Source organism: Lampetra planeri, chromosome 36 (assembly GCF_965212315.1).
Source record: "Lampetra planeri chromosome 36, kcLamPlan1.2.h2, whole genome shotgun sequence".
NCBI classification, from domain to species: Eukaryota; Metazoa; Chordata; class Hyperoartia; order Petromyzontiformes; family Petromyzontidae; genus Lampetra; species Lampetra planeri.
This window is the reverse complement of record NC_136142.1, coordinates 974,986-997,177: the sequence shown is the minus strand read 5'-3', so window position 1 is coordinate 997,177 and position 22,192 is coordinate 974,986. Positions and strand designations below refer to the sequence as shown.

The 22,192-nt window shown below is 53.5% G+C and overlaps 1 protein-coding gene across 2 annotated transcripts in view; it reads left to right on the top strand.

Annotated features, from left to right (window-relative positions):
- The first annotated feature begins 4,068 nt into the window (after positions 1 to 4,068).
- LOC144730655 (adipolin-like) overlaps positions 4,069 to 22,192 on the top strand; it is a 28,387-nt gene continuing 10,263 nt past the window's right edge. Inside the window, exons 1-4 of one of the 2 annotated variants that reach the window (XM_078611311.1) lie at positions 4,069 to 5,376; positions 14,828 to 14,953; positions 17,054 to 17,165; positions 19,062 to 19,282. In XM_078611311.1, coding sequence (XP_078467437.1) covers positions 5,107 to 5,376; positions 14,828 to 14,953; positions 17,054 to 17,165; positions 19,062 to 19,282 — 729 coding nt within the window. In that variant the 5' untranslated portion in view covers positions 4,069 to 5,106. Of the gene's footprint in view, positions 5,377 to 14,827; positions 14,954 to 17,053; positions 17,166 to 19,058; positions 19,283 to 22,192 lie in introns of both variants that reach the window. The other variant, XM_078611310.1, reaches the window with a different exon arrangement.

Sequence of the window (22,192 nt, the reverse complement as noted above, 5' to 3'; positions counted from 1 at the left end):
GATCTCGGTCGTGAAGACTCGAACAAGATGATTGTGTACGCAATCGATATTTGCTTCTGTGTAGACGTTGAGAAACTGCGCGTGTATATTGTATGTGTTTGTGTGGTTTGTTCTGTGTTTGCGTCTTCATTTAAACACGAAACACTCGTTCGAGAAATAGTTCAAATAATCCCATTCACGGGGCCCTGCTGAAGGGGAGTCCTGAGATTCTGAGACGCGTTCCTTAGAGAAACACGGGCGGATTATTTAACGTCTCGATATTTTACGTCTCGATATTGTTACAAACGGCTTGCGATCGGCGGATGCAGGGCTGGGCTACGTGGTGCTCAGCAGACAGATTTGCATCAACATCCATTATTGTACAGTACTTGTATGCCCCCGCTTCCATGCTCCCCACCTTCACCGACCCACACTGACCAGCGTGGTGAAGTATGGTTCAGTAACCTTCTCCACTAGCCGCACGGCCTGGGGTGACCCTCATTCAGCAGTGGATTGATTGTTATTGGTGAAGGGAGGGGGGGTGCAGGATCGCTTCAGATATCACGGGTGATGTTATCCGTGGAAGGGACTCAAACTCTCTTGGCCACTCTCTTTTAGCGCGACGCGCTAACCACAGCGCCACCGCTCCACCTCGGACCAATGCTAATCATAAACTTGCAGTTGCTCCGACTATCCCGCTATATATGTTGGCAATTAGTGGACGGGGAGAGGGGGGGGCAGGTTTTTCCTAAAGACAACTTTTTTTTTTGAACAAGCCCTGCGTAGACAAGTGGACGGGATGTTGGGTTTCTGCGGTGAACTTAGGGAAGATCCCACGGGCACTGCACCGCGTGTCGAGTAACGCCTCGGGCTCTGCCGCCAACCGCCGTGTTTCGATTGCTAATCACATCTCGCAGGAATGCCCGAGACGGACAGCCTGTAGGTGCTTGTGTTGTCTCCGTGCCATGGGAAATATTTGCCGGTGAACAAAGACAAAGGTCCCCCGTATAGCCTTGAATCGACCACCTATGAATGCCGGCATGGTACACAAGGGGGTGGGTGGGTGGGCAGGACTACGCCCGACCGCCTTTGTCTCCCTCGTGGCGATGTTTACTACACACCGCACCAGGCACTAGTTTAAGTCTGAGTCGACCTAGGGGGGAGGTCCCGGACCGGTGCAGATATTCGTCACTGGTGTTGGCCGTGAGCGGGAATCAAACTCGGGTCGCCGGATTCGTAGCGTGGCACGCTAACCGCTGCACTACCACTCCAAACAATTACACGCACGCTATATCACACACGCATACACACTGTTGTATATATATACACAGCCACCGTTATAGCCACAATGTCAAGTTTCAAGTTCAATCCGTGGGACCAGGTGAGAACTCGGGAGATCAGCATCGTCTGACTTGCTAGAGTCGTTTTCATGCAGCCGGTAGACAGTGGCCTGCTTTTGGGAATAACGTCACCTGATTTGTTTATGTCCGCTGTGAAGCAGACTGCGCGTATTCTTGTAATGGTTAATACACTCACCGCAGTATTAATCAGGGCGGCCAGTGGTTTTGAACCGTGAACCCCGTATGTATACGCCACACACAATGTTATGTAATATCACATACTCAATTACCCTCAGACACCCTGCCTCGCATGCAAACTGTCACACACACAGAGACACACACTATTCATCATGGGGCACAGGCAGGCAATACGTGGTTGTCCTCAACGGATGGACTCCCCCTCGGCCAAGTGAATGTGCAATGTCCACCCCATGGGTGGACACCCTCCGCTCCAGCAACTCGCACGCGTCCTGCCCAAGCCGCCACTCGGCCTTCGCTCTGGGACTTCCTCTCCCAGCTACCCGTGGCTGTCAACTCCACACTGCCCCCCCCACCCCCCCAATTGAAGGCCAGACTCAACCCCTTGTTTCTCTGGCTACGACGAACCGCCCTCTCTTTAAAACAATATACAACCACTCGCATCTTGACCGTCCAAGGACGGGTGTATTGCAGTAAATCTGAAACTTGCAAGCGAAGATCAGACCGCGACGTGATATATTCATTGCATCTATTCGTGTGCGAATTTGTAAGGGCGCGGTGACACGGACTTATTTCATTTAAAGGTTATAATCCCTTGTTCATCACGACGTCCTTTTTACTTCGATGTCTCAACAGCGTGACGGAGATCGCGTGACGTGAGGGTTCTGCCTTGTGAGTGAGGGTGGTGAGTTGACGCCGAGGAGGGGGGAGGAGGCGCCTCGCCCCCCCCCCCCATGTGGAGTGACGTCACCCGCTGATTATTATTAATGGGGAGGTGTCCATTTGGAGGACGTCACCTGTTCATGATTATTAATGAGGGGGGTTCTCCATGCGGAGTGACGTTGTATGACTACTTTGCACCAATTACAAAGCATGCGGCTTCCGCGGATTGCTAAAGGTGAGTGGCGCTGCGCGGATTTTTATTTATTTAAATCTGAGTTTAAATTTAGCCGTACACTCAACCTCAAATGTTTTTCTTTCCCAAAACAAAATATAAAAATCGTTTGGCCGTAAATAATGATTACTGTAATGTTTTACGAAGTGAAAGCGTGAGGGTTGTGGTTGGCGTGCCTAAGTCTGGCTCTGTGAGCCCGCTCGCCGTTTAGTTCCAACTCAAAGCGGCTCTACAATTATCAATGTCTGTAACACCCGCCTATCAGTGCAATATCGCTCTACACGGCTTCGTTTGTGCCCGGAGTTGTCCGGGGCTGAGCACCAGAAAATATCCCCCCGCTTTCACGCACGAAGACCTCTTGTGTGGATGTACATGTAGCCAGGAGATGGCCCTACAGCCACGGATTATTTAATCTATCTGTGGAGAAACTTCGAGAGTGTCATTCACTCGCATGGAATTGGCCGCTCGTCCCAATGTTGCAGGACCCTCCTTAGAACATTCTGTTGAGACACGGCGAGACGTGGTGGAACACGTGGTGGAACACGTGGTGGAACACGTGGTGGAACACGTGGTGGAACACGTGGTGGAACACGTGGTGGAACACGTGGTGGAACACGTGGTGGAACACGTGGTGGAACACGTGGCATGTCAGTGACTCGTGCACATTCAGGTGGCGTTCCAGATGAGACATTTACCAAGCGACATTCTTTCCACGCGCAACATCGCGAGTGAGGTTCACTCTCTCGACGTTTCACTCCCAACACGTGACGGCAGCCTGGCCGCTGCGTGTCCTCTCTGAGTGTGCGGGCTGAGAGAGTCTGCAGGGAGTCCCTCCCCGCGTCTCTCGCGCCGTGGACACACAACAGCACCGCCTCGGCCATCAGCGCCGGCAGTGGACCGAGTAACTCGCCTCCCGTGGAGTGAGACGCCACCAACGAGACAGCTGAACACGCAGCGGCCTCTCGCAGCGAGGTCTTTGGGTTGGGTCGCGTAGATATGAATGTGTCGTTAAACCCGCCACCACCCGACACAGCCAATTAGTGAGGTTCACTCTCCAACACACCCGTGTGAGCTGAACTAGTCACGAATTGGCGTGTTCTGATTACGTGACAGCCCTTACTAACTGGCTGTGTCGGGTGGTGGCGGGTTTAACGACACATTCATATTTACGCGATCTAACACAAACGTCTCTTATGAACCGATAGATAGTTGGACGACCGATTGCTGCATCACTGTAGTTAGAGAGACGACGACGATGGTGATGACGACGACGGTGATGATGACGGATCGTAGTGGCAGCCAAGGGATGGAACGCGCCTGAGACGATGTCCACGAAGGGGAGACGGAGCGATGAAATCAGCCCGGGGGGGGTCGTTATTACTGCTGCTACTACTACTGCTGCTGTTGCTGCTGCTACTGTGCTGCTACTATTACTACTGCTGCTATTACTGCTGCTGCTACTACGACAGCGCGAGATCGCGGGAGATGCAGGCAGCTTTGGGGAGGCCTTCATCCAGCAGTGGATTGACCATGGCTGGTGATGAATTGGTAAGTTGGTGGTGGGACTCCTCCCACGGCGAGACCCGCCTCCGTGGGTGAGGGGGGAGGGGGGAGAGCAGCCACCCCCCTCGGAGTGCGCCGACTTAAAGCGATCAGCGAGCGAGAGCGCAGCGACAGACTCATCAGCGCCGACACCACGACCGCCGCATGTCCAGTGAGCAGCACACCCGTCGCACATCAGTTCGCGCCCCGTGGGCTCCACGCAGCAAGCAGGATCGGTGCAGTAGCTGTCTCGCGGGGAACGAACGAGAGGGAGAGGCAGAGAGATGCAAGATTAGCGTGACGAACAAAGCCACGTTGGGATTTTATTGAAATTGTCTCGTTCTTCGTGACCGGTTTGTTCATCCATTCTCATAGATGTTGTTGCAACCGTCCCGGTCCTGATGAGCGGCGAGTGCTTTCCAAAGCGACGCTGACGACGGCAAGGGCCTCGACGCGCGGAGGAAGAGATATCTGGGACATCTGAAGAGATACCTGCGACATCTGAAAATCGTGAACCCTGGGGAGAGCGCTGCGCGTCTCGCGCACAGAGGGGCATTGTGGAGTCGAACCGTGCCGTCTCAGCTCGGCAGGTTGAGCGCGTACTTGGGCTCTCTCTCTTTCTCCATCTCTCTCTTCTCAAGTCATAAATGCCGAGCGGAACTGAGAGCCATTGACTGCTGATATTCAGTTTCATCGACAGCATCATCATCGCCATCCGTAACTTGTCAAGGCCGTCAGCCCGTACCGTCGGATCCAGTCCAACTCCGTCGTCACCGTGTCGTTGTTGATATCCCAAATGCAGCTCGCGTGAAACTGAAAGCGCTTTCAGATTTGTTTTCATTTCGTGTTGGTTTTAGTTTTGTTCTACAATTTGTCTCCATTAAAATCATTCTCCTGGGAGCGACCAGCACGTTGTTGAGAAGCCATGTCAGGAGTCACACGCGTGGAGCTCACGAGGACACGTTGAGCGCAGCCTGACTCGAACCTCCACCGCCAAATTAACCATCATCGCCATCATAACCATTACAATCATAATCACGGCACCATCATCATCATCCCACCACGATCATCTGCGGAGTCGGCAGAGTTGCAGTCCCCATCGCCGCTGGAGCGCGCTGAAGAGCGAGAGAGGGCTGCGTGGTGTTGGTCGTGATGGCGATGTGGTCGCGACTCGAGCTGCTACTGCCCCTGGTAATGTTGGTGGCGCTGCTGCTGGGAGAGACGACGCTGGTGGTGGTGGAGGCGAGGCGTGGTGGTGGTGGTGGCGGTGGAGGCGCGGGGGGACGGAGGAACGGGGGGTTAAGGCCTGCAGCAGCATCAGCAGCAGCAGGAGGAGGAGGCGATAGAGGCTTCAGGACCTCTGAGGATGTGAACCAGCAGCACACCGAGGCCCTGAACGTGACGGGACCCAACAGCGAGGAGGTGAGGCTGACGATTCTTTTGACCATTACAATATTTTTCCCCTACGGATATAATCCCTTAAGATCACGGGACATCTCGTCTGCACGAATCTCGGTTGCCACAATGACACGTTGCACAAACATTGTACGTCTAATGACTCGGGCGATGTTGATGATGATGCTTCTGCTCCGCTTCTGCTGCTGCTGCATCAGAAGTCGCTTGGTGGCTAACTCGTGAAGGATGTTTCCACTGTCCAGCATCAAACGTTACAGTCATAGTCCGGGGTTACATTTACAATGAATATTGTCGATGTCGTTTGCAGACGGGAGTGGGCATGTGTATATAGCGAGAGGTGGACATGATGTGGTGTGCCGGGCAATGAAATATTTTCCACGTCACAGGCGATTGTCTTCCTTCCGCCTGTTCTTCGTGTCCGCTGGGGGCATCTAGGCCCATTGGTGAAGCAGTCCTCATTCCTATGGCGAGGGCAAGTCCATCCAAACCTCTCGGCACCATCAAGAGTAGAACAGCAGTGCTGCTAATATAATCCAGATGCCCTTTAACCTCGAGAGCCTGAGTCTCAAGACTAATTTCGAGGAGGGTCCTGCTACGCAGGGATGTGGGGCCCATTGGTTCGTCTCTTGTGCGGGGAAACTGGAGAACCCGTAGGACACATACTGGGGGGTGTCGCAGTTAAAGCTCCGCACATATAGATTCAAGAATCCACTCTTTTACCATCATCTCGTGGCCACCTCCCATCCCAAGTTTACGACACCGCATCAAGTTGCAAGTTTGTGTGAACGGGGTCTTGAGAACTCAATCGACCAGGAAATGTTTCAGTTGCAAGTGGCACTGGGCTGTCACCAAAATAATTAAAAATAAAAGTCGAGTGCAGTAATGAAGCACCTCCGATTAGCACGGATGGCTACGTACGGTGCGAAAGAAGTTTGCCATACGGTACGTACACACGAAGCGGCAAATCGAAATCGGAACGAAGCAAACACAACCGCGTGACATCAATGCCATCACATCGCATATCCAAGTCCTGCACGAAAGCAGTCTCAGCCCCGCTTAGCTTCCGAGATTCGATGAGACCGGCAGCATTGAAGGATGACGTGATCATAAGCCGAGATCGTCATATCGGTGTGCGGAAATTCCACCTTGTTATGGCAGCGGCACAGTCCGTAGGCTTCGGGCAACTTGTTGACCTCCCACAAAGTGGCGAGTCGGAACAATGCGTTCCCTTCGTTTATTTCTGGGAAGGCTCGGCGAATATTCAAGGCCTCTTTGTTCAAGAGGGTCCTGCCTTGTTGTCTGTGACTCGATTCTCTTCCATGGGAGCGTTCTGCCGCGTTTCTTAATCCTGGCCGCGTATACAGAGAGGGGGGGGGGGGCTTTGGGCAATAAAGACAACGGGTTAAGTTAAACTATAAACAACACCCTGGCGTCTTCTGTCTCCCAGACGGGAGAATGTGTGCGGCTGTTTTGCTCTTTAAGAAATCCCCCCCCCAGCCGTGATGCTGTGAGTTAGAGCCATCGGTTAGCCGACAATTGGCTCCAGTTCACTGATGAGTGGCAATTGAGTCAAAACCCAGAAATGTTCAAGTGTTTTAATTAGGAAAACGTTAAAGTCCAGGTGCGTAGCACCAGCAGGCTGCAAGGTGGTCAGGAGATGACAGTACAGCACTAGATATTCTTGAATACATCTGTGCGGCGCTCCCCCTGGGTACGCTGTTGAGTTTTCTCTGGGTACCCTGATTTCCTGCCACGTGAAGCTGAACACTGACCAATAAAAGTGGTCAAACGTCTCAGGGCAGGGCCCTCTCGAAAAGGACCTTCAGGCTCAGTGATGCTTTTCTGGATAACTAAAGGACATCGTTGTGTTCATTGCGGATGTCTTTATTACAAATATCAAGAGCACAATTTGGGTTTATGTCACAAACATCGACATTTCTGAATGTCTTGTTAAAAAATGATTTTCTCTGATATCATCTAACAATTCAACATCGCTTTTCTTTGCCAGTGTACGCGTGTCTGGAACGATAGATAACGTGACATGTGTCCATTGGGTCTCCACTGTGGCAGCAAGGAGCTTGTGTCTGAGTACTGTGTCTGAGTACTTGTGTCTGAGTACTGTGTCTGAGTGCTGTGTCTGAGTACTGTGTCTGAGTGCTTGTGTCTGAGTACTGTGTCTGAGTGCTGTGAGTGTTGTGTGTCATGAGGGCTGTGTGTCAATCCAGCCCGTGCCAATCACGGGGGTTATTGTCGCCCGTCTACACGTGACCACGCTGGTCGGCGCGGGTTATGTGAAGGCGGGCAGCACAGAAGTACAGCACAACATTGCATTTGGCTGAACTGCCCTCTGCATCACGCGAAGTATTCCGCAGCAAACTCTTGATTGTTTTGCTGATGCGTGGTGGTCCCCCGTCTATGCACTATCCAGGCTTAAACTGCTTGGCTTCTGGGGTCAGATGGGTGGTTTAGTCACCGGCGGCATTCGTGAACGTCGGGCAGAGAATCTGTATGCACTCGGCACACCACGTCCAACATACCTCTCGGCACCACAGCGACACGACCGGTGACCTGGGAAGAGAATATCGCATGAGAAATGAAGCTCGCTCAACGCCATATCGAGAGAGAGCAGCAGCATGGTCAGATCAGAGGTGAATTCCTGAGGCTGAGAGCGAAGGTGAAAGGTGGAAACGTAGACTGCGTCCTTGATCAAATATGTTAACAATAATACTCAACTCGAAACGCTGCACCGCCACCGCCGCACTGCATCCACTCCTCGCTCTCCAAGAGCGAGAGAGAGAGGACGGCTCGGAGGCTCGAGGAGGAACCGCAGACGAATGGGCAAGGCAGCAGCAGCCACGCGGTGAGCCGATGACAACAATTGCCCAAGCTCTGTGCTCCTCAATATATTGAGATGTTTTTAACCAATTATAGAGCGTTGAGCACCTTGTATTTCCAGGCAGCCTCCCATCCAGTCCTATCCTGGTTCAAGCCGACTCAGCTTTCAAGATCTGGCGAGGTCCAGTCCCATTGAAGTTGCTTCGGTCAGAGCGCGTACTTATTTAATTCTGTCGATCACAGCAGAGGCCCCAAAAGCCCAAAACACAACGCGGCCAGCAGCAAGCAGCACAATGAACGTTGTAAGGGCTGAGAGTTGACACGTGCCTTAAGTTGAGCGTGGTTGTTACAAGAGCTCGCGTGAACGGAGACGAGAGTCGATGGGGTTTGTTTGTGTGCACCGTGCGTCTTAGACTGACATCGGTGACCCTATGCAGGGATCGGCCTGCATACTTTGAGGCCGAATTAGAGGAATGACCACCGGCTCATGAATGGCACCGGGCAGATGCGTCGCCAGATAGCGCTGATCAGAACATTTCCAACGCCAGTTCCAGTTTGGTTTTCTCTTTTTTTGTTTCTCAAACATTCCGCTCCCAAGTGCCGCGGCGGTCTCGCGGCCTGCGACCAACTCGCCCCGAATGTGTCCGGTCGTGTCAAGCTCTCGGAAGCTCAGCAAGTACAAGACACCAATCACCCAAACACAAACAAATTAAACCAAACCATCACAATCCTACCAGGTTATTCCCACTGGGGTTTCAACTTATTTTTCAGAAGCGACCTGGCCCCAAATGATAGCTCAACAAAGTGGCTTATCACGTGGAAATGTCTCGGAGCAGCAACACGATCGAGGCCCTCCAAGACGCCCCGGCGTCTAGGAGGGGCGATGTCACAAACACAAAACCGCTGTCACTCGCGGTCGGCTGGGTGAAATGGGGGTCCCGAGAATGCCGCAGGTTCCACTCGCGACCCGTGTTGCGTCTGTCGGCCCCGGCTGGGAATCGAGTTCGGGGGGGGGGGGGGTTGGTGGATCACGATCGGAGTGGAAGTGGATTGTTATCACGGTTGCTGGGAACAGGCCCATAGTGTCCAACGGCCAGCAACAAACGGCACGATTTAAGATGTAGTAGGAAAGCTTTTACACGTTTCTTGAATTGTGCAATGTTCTTGTAAGAGCTGGGGTAAAGAGATAACGATGATGGGAGAGAATCCCAAAGTGGAGCAGTGTTGTGAGTGGGTGAGTGTGTTGTTGTGACCTGCAGTGTGGTGAGTGGGTGAGTGTTGCTGTGACCTGCAGTGTGGTGAGTGGGTGAGTGTGTTGTTGTGACCTGCAGTGTGGTGAGTGGGTGAGTGAGTTGTTGTGACCTGCAGTGTGGTGAGTTGGTGAGTGTGTTGTTGTGACCTGCAGTGTGGTGAGTGGGTGAGTGTGTTGTTGTGACCTGCAGTGTGGTGAGTGGGTGAGTGTGTTGGTGTGACCTGCAGTGTGGTGAGTGGGTGAGTGTATTGTTGTGCCCTGCAGTGTGGTGAGTGGGTGAGTGTGTTGGTGTGACCTGCGGTGTGGTGAGTGGGTGAGTGTATTGTTGTGACCTGCAGTGTGGTGAGTGGGTGAGTGTATTGTTGTGCCCTGCAGTGTGGTGAGTGGGTGAGTGTGTTGGTGTGACCTGCGGTGTGGTGAGTGGGTGAGTGTATTGTTGTGCCCTGCAGTGTGGTGAGTGGGTGAGTGTGTTGTTGTGCCCTGCAGTGTGGTGAGTGGGTGAGTGTATTGTTGTGCCCTGCAGTGTGGTGAGTGGGTGAGTGTATTGTTGTGCCCTGCAGTGTGGTGAGTGGGTGAGTGTGTTGTTGTGCCCTGCAGTGTGGTGAGTGGGTGAGTGTATTGTTGTGCCCTGCAGTGTGGTGAGTGGGTGAGTGTATTGTTGTGCCCTGCAGTGTGGTGAGTGGGTGAGTGTATTGTTGTGCCCTGCAGTGTGGTGAGTGGGTGAGTGTGTTGGTGTGACCTGCAGTGTTGTGAGTGGGTGAGTGAGTTGTTGTGACCGATAGAAGAGTGATGAGGAGGCGACTGGCCACTGGAGAGTGAGTGACCGCTGTGAATTGGAGTGCTGGCCTGTCACTGACCTCTCACTGACCTCTCACTGACCTCACTGACCTGTCACTGACCTCTCACTGACCTCTCACTGGCCATAGCGGTGGTGGCTGTGGAAGTTTCAGTGGCGGCGACGGTGGTGAAAGTTGCCTTGGTGGCGGTGGGGGTTGCGGTGGTGGTGGTGGTTGTTGGTGGTGGAGATTGTTGGTGGTGGTGGTTGTTGGTGGAGGTGGTGGCCTCCCCTGAGCGAACGTGTCTGCTCGTGTAGACACGGTGGCGGCGGTGTTTATCAGACGCACACGCAATTAGTGCTGCCAGGCAGCATTTAATGGACCCCAGACAATCTCTATACATGGGCTTGCATTGCTCGTTTGTATGCCAATTATGCCGGTCTGCTGGTATGCGGTGTATGTAGTTGTCCGTACGTGCGCGCACGCACGCACACGCGCGCGTGTTCAGCGACGTGTGCCTGTTGAATGCAGGAGTACTGAGTGGTGTATTTGGTGGTGTATTTGGTGGTGTATTCGGTGGTGTCTGCGTGTGTGCTGCGTTGTTCAGGGGTGAGTCGGGAGCGGTTAGCGTGCCGCACTAAGAGTTTGATTCCTGCCCACGGCCAACACCACTGATAATTATCTGAACCGGTCCTGGGTCTCCCCTAGATCGACTCAGCCTCAAATGAGTACCTGGTGCGATGTGTAAACACTACCACTGGGGAGACAAAGGTGGCTGGGCGTGCGTAATGTTGGCCACCCACCCATCCACCCCCTCGTGAGGCTTCATAGGTGCTACTCGCTAACAGAACTTGTCCCAACAGTCTGTTCAGGCTAAACGGGGGACCTTTGTATTTTTGTGTAAAACTAATCGTTAAGGAGCGTTAAAAGAGCTATGGTGACACGCGGGAACATTGATTTCCAGTACAGAACCCCCAGTTTGTAGTAAAATGTAAAAAGATAAAGGCGCATCCCTGCAATTTCCAGCTCGCACCACTGCTGGCAGAAGGGCCTTCACTCGAGAGAGGATATCTTGGCCTGCTCTTCCATCGTGGTCAGATGGCTTGTAAGAGGTGGAGGTACTCACCCACGCTTTTCCCCACCACTCGCCATCTGTAGTCGAGCCATTTATAACAAACCTGTGCTGCTGTTTCAGTCCCGCACGGACGTACATCTCTATCGCGTGACCAATGAAACCAATCATCACCGTTGGCCGCGGCTTATCCACTGCTAGATTAAGGCCTCCCCGAGCCGATCACCATCTGTCGTGGTGCCACGACGCAGCCATTCGCGTAGTTCCTGGACGTGAGACGATTTCCACGGCTCCATCTCCGTGGTGGACGCGCTCTCGGGCTACGCCCATTGGCCGCTACGCACACGCGGTCAAACCTGAGTCGCTCGCACAACCGAGTCCTGGCCTCCGGCTCTCTGCCCTGGAGAGGGTGCCACCACGGCCTGGGAAACATCTACCCATCGCGCTCGCAGACGGACGCGGCGAGCAGCGCTTTTGACTGCCGCTCGAGGGCCCGTTAGGCTGAACCACCGCGAGCAGCGGCACCCAGCTCGCGGGCCCCGCGGCGCCGTGCACAGCGCCGCTCTGCCGTCCGTGCGTGAGCGGCGCTCGCAACACTGCACGGCTTCATCCCGAACGGAAAGGCTCTCGCACAGGTAGGCAAGTGCCAGAACCCATTTATGGGGCATGCACACGTGCGTACGTGCGTGCAAGGCGCATGTAAGAGAGCCGGCTACTCCCAGCCGCTCTCGGCTAGAGTTATTGTGGGCATTGGCTCTCCCCGCCGACACCGTAAATTCGATCTAATATTTATTTGTGGCCACGGCGGTTCTAAGGGGGCCCGGCATCGGCGCCTTTACTTATTTCTGTCGCGGTAACGGAGCTCGGCGCGTTCTTGCGTAACCGCGATCGCCGGCCCCGTCTGGTCGATCGGCCAAATAAGGCTCCGGGAGTGAAACGATAAATTAAAGGAACCCGGTGAAATAATGAAAAAATCTAGAATTCCCGCCGTGTGTTATTTCACGTACTTGGCAGAGGCGATGCCGCACAGCGGTGCGAGGAGTGTGGGGCTGGAAGGCCCGAAACGGAGTCTGAACCTGCGCCCGTTACGTAACCGCACACGCCGCTCGTGCCGGGCGCCAGGCCGGCCGCTAGTCGCGGGCCGGCGGCAGCGCCACCCCGGTCGCGACGGGGACGCGGCCTGCGTGGATCCGGCGTGTTGCGCCCACGCCGTCCGCCGCCCATGGTGGGGAGGAGGTATGGGAGAAGCGTGAACACCGATGAAGAGGACGAAACAAAATCTGGAGAGTGCACAAAGAAGCGCGCGGAGATCCTTGCCGGGAATGGCATCGAGAGACGCAAAGAGCGACGCATGGACTAGAGAACTCGTGCAGCTCCGTCGGGGAGACCGAAGCAACAGGGTGTGATGAAGCTCATGGAAAGGGGAGCCGTGGCGGTGATCGCGTGGCCTCGGTGGTCGTGTCACTGGGTGACACTTTGTACGCATCTCACGTTTGAATTCCTGTTTCTTGGTCTCCTGCCTGAAGAGATAACTGCTCAAAACCTACTCATCTTGTGCCCGTGGATTCCTTCCACTGGTTAAATAAATCATTACCTAACTGTCCGACTGCAGAAGTCGCTCTAAATCATTCTCGTCCGTCCCCCCGTCACCGCGTTGGACGGCAAGCGGGTAACCCACAGACTTTCATAAGAGGATAAACGAGCCTTCTGAATGCGCCCACGGACGATGTGATCGGCAAAGCCACGAAAATCGATTCGCTGGAGAGGAAAAACACACAAAAAAACTTGGCGCTGGTTTCCGCACCATCTCGCTCGCCGGCTCGCTCGCTCCCCCAGGGCCAATGCTTTCATTGGCCTCTCCCCCCCGCCCCCCTTAAGTGTCCATCCAGCCCGCCGCCAAAAAGCACACAACTCAACAAAAACTGGCAATGTAAGCGGCCGGTGCCGGCGCGGTGACACGGCCGTCGTGTTTTACTGTGCGCGCCGTCAAGCCTGAGAGTGTGGTCGCTCGATTGAGCCGTTCGGTGCGCCCGTTGTTTTAGCCGCCCGCTCGCCGCCACATTGGCCCCGCGACGCGACGACTGCCGACTCCTTGGCGGCCTTGGGATCCGATCGACGCAACGCAGCCATGCGAGACGCCGAGAATTCTGGGTAGCGGCGCTGGCAGCCCCCGTCCCTCGTGGAGAGGATGATTAAACATTGACCTGAACGTCTGCTCATGCGCAGCACATTAACAATAGTTTACAATATCTTCAATGTCATAATTTGCACAGTTTTCGTTCACTCGATGTGACAATGACTCGTAGGGATGGGGAACCACAGACAGGCGGGAAGGCAGCTAAAACCGACGCCAATAATTGCCAAAGCTCTGTGATCCTATATTGGAATATTTGACCAACTCCATAAAACAATGTTTATTCATAAATGGTCATGAGGGATGATGGCCGGTGGTCGAAACTGGTGAAGGAACGGCAGCAAGTGTTTAAGTAGGGGAATCAAAATAAAACATATCAATAATTGTGTGGATTGTTCTAGGCTTCGTTTTAGAAGAGGTAAAGGTGCAGCCCTGCAATTGCTTGTGCGTGCCACTGATGGCAGAACGGCCTCCAGCCGAGAGAGGCCCTCGCAGAGACGGTATTTGGAACCCACGCATTATCTCGACCGCACGGGGCCCCACCGGTCGACTAACTTTGGTCGACCGTCTTTGGTGGTCGCCGTTCCTACCGCTGGGTGGACACAGGCGGTGGGGAGGCGATTCAAGAAGCTCGCGTTGTTGTTTCAACTGCCTCGCCCGGAGGTGGAAATCCAACGAGGTGCGATGTGCCGCTAATCGTTATCGTTCTGGTGGTCACCACACGGACTGGTGACCACCAGGAAGACCTCGAGCCAGATGTGGTTTTGACAAGACTCTTGAGAGTGGTCCTTGAAGGATGCGTTGCCTGCAACATTTGTCGCAAGGTCTTTCAGGAGGAAGTGATGGCGAGGTGTGGTGGTGGTGGCAGCAGCAGCGGCATTGGCCATGTGACCACACGGGCATTATTTAAATCATCACAATGCTCGCTATTCCCCAGGAAAGCCTCGCCGAAGCTCATGGCGTTTGTTAAGAGGGCCTTTGTGATTGGGATATTTTTCCATGAATTAGTGCTGGGCTTTTGGGAGCAAACCCAAGCACATGTCAACCTTCGCTCAGTGGGGAGGGTCGCTCCCTCTTCTCTGCTGCCGTCATTGTCTGGAACTCCCTTCCCACAGCCGTCCGCGCTGTCGACTCGTTTGCCGTGCTGTTGAAGTCCAGGCTCAAGACACTCCCTCCTCTTCTCAGCCTGTGACTGAGCGCCTCTTTATAAAATAAATATTCCTATACGTCGCCGTGACAAGTGGCCGCGTTTAGTCGCTGCACAAATCCACAACGTAATGTATTCTGCAGAATCGCACGGAAACCTGTGGACTTTGCAGAGAGACCCACAGACTCAGCATTGTGTGACTGTGCTATCTTGCACCCCGTCCCACTCCCCCCACGCCAAGGTGTCGGACTCGCGAGAGAACGTGCGAATCGATCCACACGGGACGTGGATCTCGTTCATCCAGCACTCGCACGAGGGCGCCAACAAGGAGCGCAAGAAAGACGACAAGAGGCGCAATCGCCTGCTGGTGAGCACCCCCCCCCACCCCCCCGCCCCCAGTGTGGAAATGTCGCAGTTAACTGTGGCGCACCGACTCCGCGTGTAGGAGAATGGCCCGCAGAAGCAGACATCGCAGAAGTGCTTCTGAAGGTCCCTTCCGAGGCATCTCCCACATGTCCTGCTGCAGATGTTTTTTTTTTCGCATCGGCAGTCACCCCAATATCTTTGTTTAATTCTCAGAGCTGAACTTTTGCCAAGTTAACGGAAGAGGCGCATTTACAACGATGCGTTTAATTCGTGCAGTCGTCGGTGAGCGGCCTGAGACCGTCAAAGCAATAAACTTGAGAAGCCGGTTGAATCACAGCGGGCTGAAGCCAGATTTAAATCCAGGATCTCGGCAATTCTGGCTCGGTGGATTTATAACTGTGTAATGATTTGGCTCTCAACTAAAATAACAAACTTGTCGGATGATACATTACAAGACGAATGGTGTGAGTCTTGACTTGAGAAGGGTGGGACAGGAACAGGGTGGCTCTCTGCTTTTTGACCTGATGATGTCACTGCTGATTCCCAGCAGAACACTGTGCAAGTCCTGGTCTCCAGATGTTCGCTAAGCCACAAACATAATACTGATAAGCCGGTAAAGTAGTGCGTTTAAACACTCCATTTCAAGAGGGTCCTGCGTTGAGATGTTTGGCCTATTTATTGTTTTAAGAACGTGTTTGCGTACGGGGGAGGATTTAACTTCACATTGCTGGGGCGTCAAACTAAATTTGGCAGGTAAGTTGAGAAAATTGAAAAAGGTGACGTAATTTGTGTCGAGGAAATCGCGGCTGTTTTCATTGTAGTCCGAATGACGTAAAGTGGATGTGATATATTTAATACACATCAACAATTGTGACAGAAGGGCTAGGAATTTGGCACTAATATGCTCACGTCTTTCCTCAAAACTACAAACATTCAAAAAGCCATCCTGTAGTTTGGACTTGGACCGCCCAAAAATGTATGTTTTGAGTAGAATCTCACTCAGTGGAAAGAGGTCCCAAGTTCGCTTGTTTGAGAAAATGCTGCTGGTTAGTACTCGCTGTGAGAGCCGAGAGGCTGATGGACTTAAACTTAACTTTGTTTATCATTTAAATCCTGCATCTAATTTATCAAGTATGGCTGAATGTAAAAAGTATTAAAAACTATTTAGATCTCTGTCCAGTGTATGGAGCCAACAGCTGGCGATTGTGGAGGACGTGTATAGCAGCTGCTCCATTCCTCCATCGACCGATCCTTTATGGAAGCGCTAAACGGACGTTTATCGTCGGGGAGATTCACCGAGTGGTGGCATTCGTCATTTAGCATCGCGTGTACTCTCATCCTCCCGGGAGCCATCTGTTCACGATCACTCACTCGACAATAATTCGCACGGCAGCGAGATGAGAGCCTGATTAGGAACGGCCCTCGTTTCTGGCGAGGTGGCAGCGCATAGCCAGGAGAAGCGTCTCTGTGCCTGTCCCTTCCCGCGAGAGACTCGCGTTTCAAGGGAGTGCTTTGTGAAAACGTCGCGTTGTCGTTTGTTGTCGAACCCGTAAATGTCGAGAAAAAAACTGTCCGAACGGAAAATATGGCACAGGCCCACCCCGAAATCCACAAGTTTCCAACAACAACAACAACACAGAAACTTTGATTGTGAACAAAAACCCACCAGCATTTCCAGGACGAGCACCATAATGCACTTCTTCTTCGTGAAATGCTGATCGGTTCTTCGCATATCCCCAAGAACCTTCGTTTGAAGCTCATCGAGTGGTCTGTGTGCCGCAAACGGCAGCAGTAGGCATGGGTGCTTTTGTGTGTTGGTGGTGCATTACGTGGAAATGTGTTTTTGCGTGGTGTGTAATTGTACGTGTGCGTTGTGGACTTGCGTACATTTGAGTCGTGTTGTGCATGTGCGACCTCCTGCCAGCGAGCATTTTGACACTCCACATGACCTCAAAGTGCACCTAGCCTGGCAAAAATGCCGTGGTAAGGTCACCGTCACTTCGTGGGCCACGGCGTTTGTTGCCGTTGTTGTTGTTGCTGTGCCCGCGTGCGTGGACGAGTGTAAACACGCGTCCGTATGTTTGCGCGCGTCTTCCTACAGCCGGGGCCCCCCGGCCCCCCTGGACCTCCGGGCCCCCCAGGACCTCCTGGCCCCCCAGGAGCCAGAATCACAAAGGACGCTCTGATAAAGGAGTTCAAGGATATGGTGAAAGGTAGGCCATGTCTGCCACATCGGTGGCGAGCGATATCCGGGACGGCCCTGCGCTGACGAGCGTGGTGAAGTATGGTTAAACACCACCCCCCCCCCCCCCCCCATGGCCGACGCAACAATCGGGAAACTGTAATCTGTGTAGTTACAAAACGGGGAACATTAACAAGTTAATATAAAACGGAGTAACCGAGACGGTGAAATAAATTGCATTTTAATTCAGCGAGAAAGTAAAGGTGTACACAGAGTACTGTGCCGAACAAACACCATCACGGTGCAATTTAACGGTGCTTTTAAATGGGTATTTTAATATTTTACTCACGTTTCCATTTGGGTTATTTATTTATTTATTTTTATATAGTTGTGTTTATTTGTTTGCACTATTTGTGGAAATGGTTTACACGCTCGCCTTGTATAACATCTGGAGGTCCTCTTGTATTGCGGGCACCACGGTGGCTAGGAGATGTTAACTACCTCGCCTGGTATACAGGAGGTCGTGGGTTCGATCCAGACCCTGATGCCTGTATATTTGGAGTTTGTATGTTCTCCCCGTGGTGGCGTGGATTTTTCTTTGGGTCCGCCAGTTTTTCCCTCCACATTTAGAATCAACACGAGTCTTAGAGTATTTAGCTGCTATACATGTCCACGTGATAAGCCACATCTGGATGAGCTATCATTTGTGGCCAAGCCGCTTCTGAGAAAGAGCTACATAGCTCAGTGAGCCTCACCTGGTAAAATAAAAATAATAAAATGTTTTATATATATATCATTTATTTCTGAAGCTTTATACATCCAAATTATAATTTATAATGATTATTGTTTACGAATCGTTCCATTCCCCTCGTCAATCACCGTGTGTTTTCTAATCCATCTCTATCATAACCGCCTGTCGAACACTCTTCCACGTGAAACCAGCATCTCTGAGTCTGTGGACATTTTTTTTTATGAAACCTATTTATACGCTTCCACTTATTAAACCTTCAGTTCATTTAGTAAATGGGTTCTGAAAATGTATTTATATAATTCGTTTTATGCTGAGTGTCTGCTGCTGCTGTATCCTGTACAGCGCTTTGAGATCGTTGATGAAAAGCGGTATATTAATCTAATTGTGATTATAGCAGATAGTAGGCACCGATTAAGACACTCTCTTCTCTTGGCACATCGCTGCGCTGCTGTGGGCGGCGAGGCTTCAGTGGTGGCCCAGTGTCGGTGCGGTTGCCTCCGCTCACTGCAGATGCTCGCAATCCCAATCTGGCGTCCGCCCCGACTGACACCGCCGTTGTGATGTTCACCGTGCGCGTGCTGCGCACCGTCCGCTTCACTCAGTGGATTTCCAACATCGTGCGACGTCATTCGCAAGAGCAGCCCATTGTGTGCTGGCGTTGGGGGTCGAAATTTGGCAAGTTCGAAAAATGACACTGCAAGATACTCTCGCAAGCGAGACTCATCCTCGTCTCGTGCTCTCTGGTTCAACAAAATAAAAAGTAACGTTTCCCCGCTGTCTGGGCCCACATGCTGGATTGTGTCTTCCTGTTCTGTTTCCGCAACGAATCTCTTAAGTTATGAAGCAAACATGGAGAGTGCGCAGAGCAGCACGGAGAGGCGTACGGGTGGAATTAGACTGACAGTGACGTGAAAATGTGGATTTGAGATCAAACGAAAGCTAAAGACATCGTCGGCCGTCAATAAAAACTGAGCGGCTTGAGCACAGGACCCGTCACTAGACGAGGCCATCGCAATCTGGCAAGAGTGGCAGCCAGCAGATGTAGCCGTGGATAGCTCTTGACCGACGACGACGACCACCACCACGACTCGCGCGCGGAAGCAACGCGCCCATCCTGTAACGCGTCGTTTATTCTCCGCCTCGTCCGTTGCCGCGTCTCCGTCGTCTCTGGAGCAGACGCAGCGGAGCGCCGTGCGGCGGCGCTGCTCCTGCAGCCGCGGGCCGCCCTCCCCGGGGAGCAGCGAGGACCCGAGCAGTGGCGGGCGGCCCCGGCCACGCAGGCGGCCGCGCTGCTGCCCGATCTCCCGCGGGCGCTCGAGGAGGCGTTCCACTGCAAGCTGGGGAGCAACGCCACGGTGGAGCGACGCTCCTCCGCCGAGCTCAGGGGCTTCCTCGCGGTGAGCGCCGACTCTCGCTCTCCACACGGATCTCGCGGCCCTCGCGGCGTGCCGGGCCGGGTTGATAAAACTACCGAGTTTCTTGGGAGGCTCAACCGCCCACATTCACGTAGCCACACCTACAGCGGCCTTCCTCGACCCTGCGACGTTGACCCCGCACCTGCCGCTTGTAGGGCGTGCCCACTCCCCTGCCACCACGGCGCGAGCGGGCTTCATGCGCTCGTACTCAGGGCTGTACCTGTGCTGTGCTATATTCGCTCTAACCAAGGGAGCGATACGGAATACAGGTTGCCCTCGCTCTACGCGCGCTCGGTTTGTGCGATTTTGCGTATATGCGGCAACCTTTGGCTCAATGCGGTAGGAATTCACTCTGCATGCGGCTCTGCGGTTGGGCGTGGGACATTGCGAGTACTCTGTGCGTACTGTGTGTGAGTACTCTGTGCGTACTGTGCCCGCTACTCGACAGGCAGCTGTCTTGTGGCACGGTTTCGCTTTGTGCGCCCTTTGTTAGACCACATCTACTACCACCACACAGAGTGTGGGAAGCCTGCGTGTGTACACGCTGGGCACAAGTATACGTTGGAAACCTACGACCAAATCACGTGGAATGCGCCCTATCTCGTCAGATCGCAGCGCTCGGGATGCGTGACCACCACGCACAGCAGGTTGTTATAGGCCACTGGGGCTACGCGGTGGGGCAGCGGAGGGCAGCGGAGGGCAGGGCAGCTGAGTCTCCGTGCCCACGCTGCCCACCATTCACCAGCCCACCTCAAGGGAGTGCAATGGGCCTCCATCCGTCAGCGGGGCGACGAGGGGGCTGCGGGTGTCGTGTCGCGACTATCAATAGGGTGGCTGGGCACGGGGGGGGGGGGGGCAGCGGGAGGGGGGGGGGGGACACTGCGCACGCCTCTGACTTACGGCGCTGCTCACGCGCGACTGTTCCTCACCGCTGATCCCATAATCCCGCTCTTCACGTCGCTGGGGATGAAAGTGGTGTCCTGGTGGTTTTTCATTGCGACCTGTCGGCTCCCCTCCATCCTCGGGGGGCGGCGGGCAACGTCAAACACCACCCCCCCCCCCCCCGGTCTGCCGCCCCCTCCCCACACACCCCAAGCCCACACCCTCCAACCACCCCCTAGCGCTCCATACTTTGCACAATCAAGGGTAACTCTTTTAACATCATAATATTGGCGAACGATGGTATCGCGCCAATACACAATGGCGCCTTTGTTTTTGATCGTACGTTGATCGCGATATTAAGATGACGTGCGGCGGTGTAAGCACAGCAGCTCCCTATGAACCCTGCTCGATGATGAATGCTGATTAATCACCGAGATTGCCACACGGAATGCCAGTGCCGATCTAATGAAATCCTATGATTTGCTTGAGATATTCGCTGATAAATTAACTTTCTCGGTAAGATGGGGATCAATAATACCCTACATAGACACGCACATTCATGGTACATCCTATATAATACTAATAATAGTAATGTACAGGCCTTTGTCAGTCCACTGCTGGATGGAGGCTGCCCCACAGTGTCGGTCAAACTCAGGTCACCAGGTTGCACGTATGTTAAACTTCTTTCGCACCGCACATAACCAACCGCGCTAAGCGGAGGTGCGGGGGAAGGACAACAAACTAAACGAAATCAGTTCTAAAGAAACGAGTTTTAAATCTCGATGATTGAAAACTGCGCAGGTTCACAGTGCAGCGTGCTAGCCACTGGGTCATCGCTCCACACGCGTCGTACTTTTCACAGCGCACACGCGCGCACTTTGATTAATTCAGGGCTTACTTTGTTACTCCTGCGATTTTTTCTACTCCGCATTCCTTGCCCAGACAAGCTGAATATTTATTTTTTTTATCTAGCAGAGTAATGAGCTCCCGGCTTAATTCTACCATCAAAGGCCGCACGGGTGTCCGAAGGGCGCAGCGCTCGCTCCGCTCAACGGGGCTCGCGAGCGACGCGCGCGGCTCGGCTCCTGGGGACTACTCGAGCGACGTTTGAAACGGAGAGGGGAAACACCAGCGAGCGACGAGGACAGAGAGGCGTTTATCAGATACACTCCGGGATAATCCCGCCAAAGGCCGCCCGTGGCGTTGTCGCTCTGCGGCCTGCCGTTCGCCTGCAACGCAGTCGTGCTCGCGAGCTTTGGTGGGATTTACATTTCCAGTGCCGTCGCGTTCGTATCTCCTGCCAGGATTAGCCGTGACGGCCCGAGGGCTTGTCTGAATCACGACGAGGCGGCGCGTGGGCCTCTATTCTCGAGCCAGCGGCGGGCGAGCGACGTTTCCCAGCAGCTCAGTTCGTGGGTTTGCAAAAACGGCAGTGCCCCTGACGGCACGGAGGACAGCCAAAAGTCGGTGTGCCTTCGCGCAAACCATCAGTGGAATGGTGGGTATCTGCGTCGGCGACCCTGAGCCATCGCTGGACATTCCACGTTCCCATGGCAGGAGCCAGAAAACAATGGTGCAACGCGACATTTTGCCGAGGAGCGTGTTCTTTGGTGCTACGAGGATCGGGGAATGTTTGCTGCATTCCATCATCCAATTTAGTTTTCGAATAGAGCCGTGCAGCTCTTACATAGTTCCTTACTTTGATCCCAGTTTGCAGTTTCGTAAGCAGCCCTTGGTGTGCATTTTCCTGTTGTGGCCCAACAGCTACATCTTCAATCGTGTCGTAAACGTGTGGAGTGCGCCAGGAAGCACGGAGAGGCGCGTGCTGGGAATTGCGGCGAGAAACAGGAACAGTGGACTTTAGAACGCACGCAAGTTAGAGCCATCGATTGCATTGACGATCAAGGAAGGTAATTGGGCTCCGGTTAGGGCACATCATTGCTTTAATGGCATGACGGCCGATGGATGAGACTGCTGGATGGATTGGCAGCCATAGCAGAGGGCATGCCC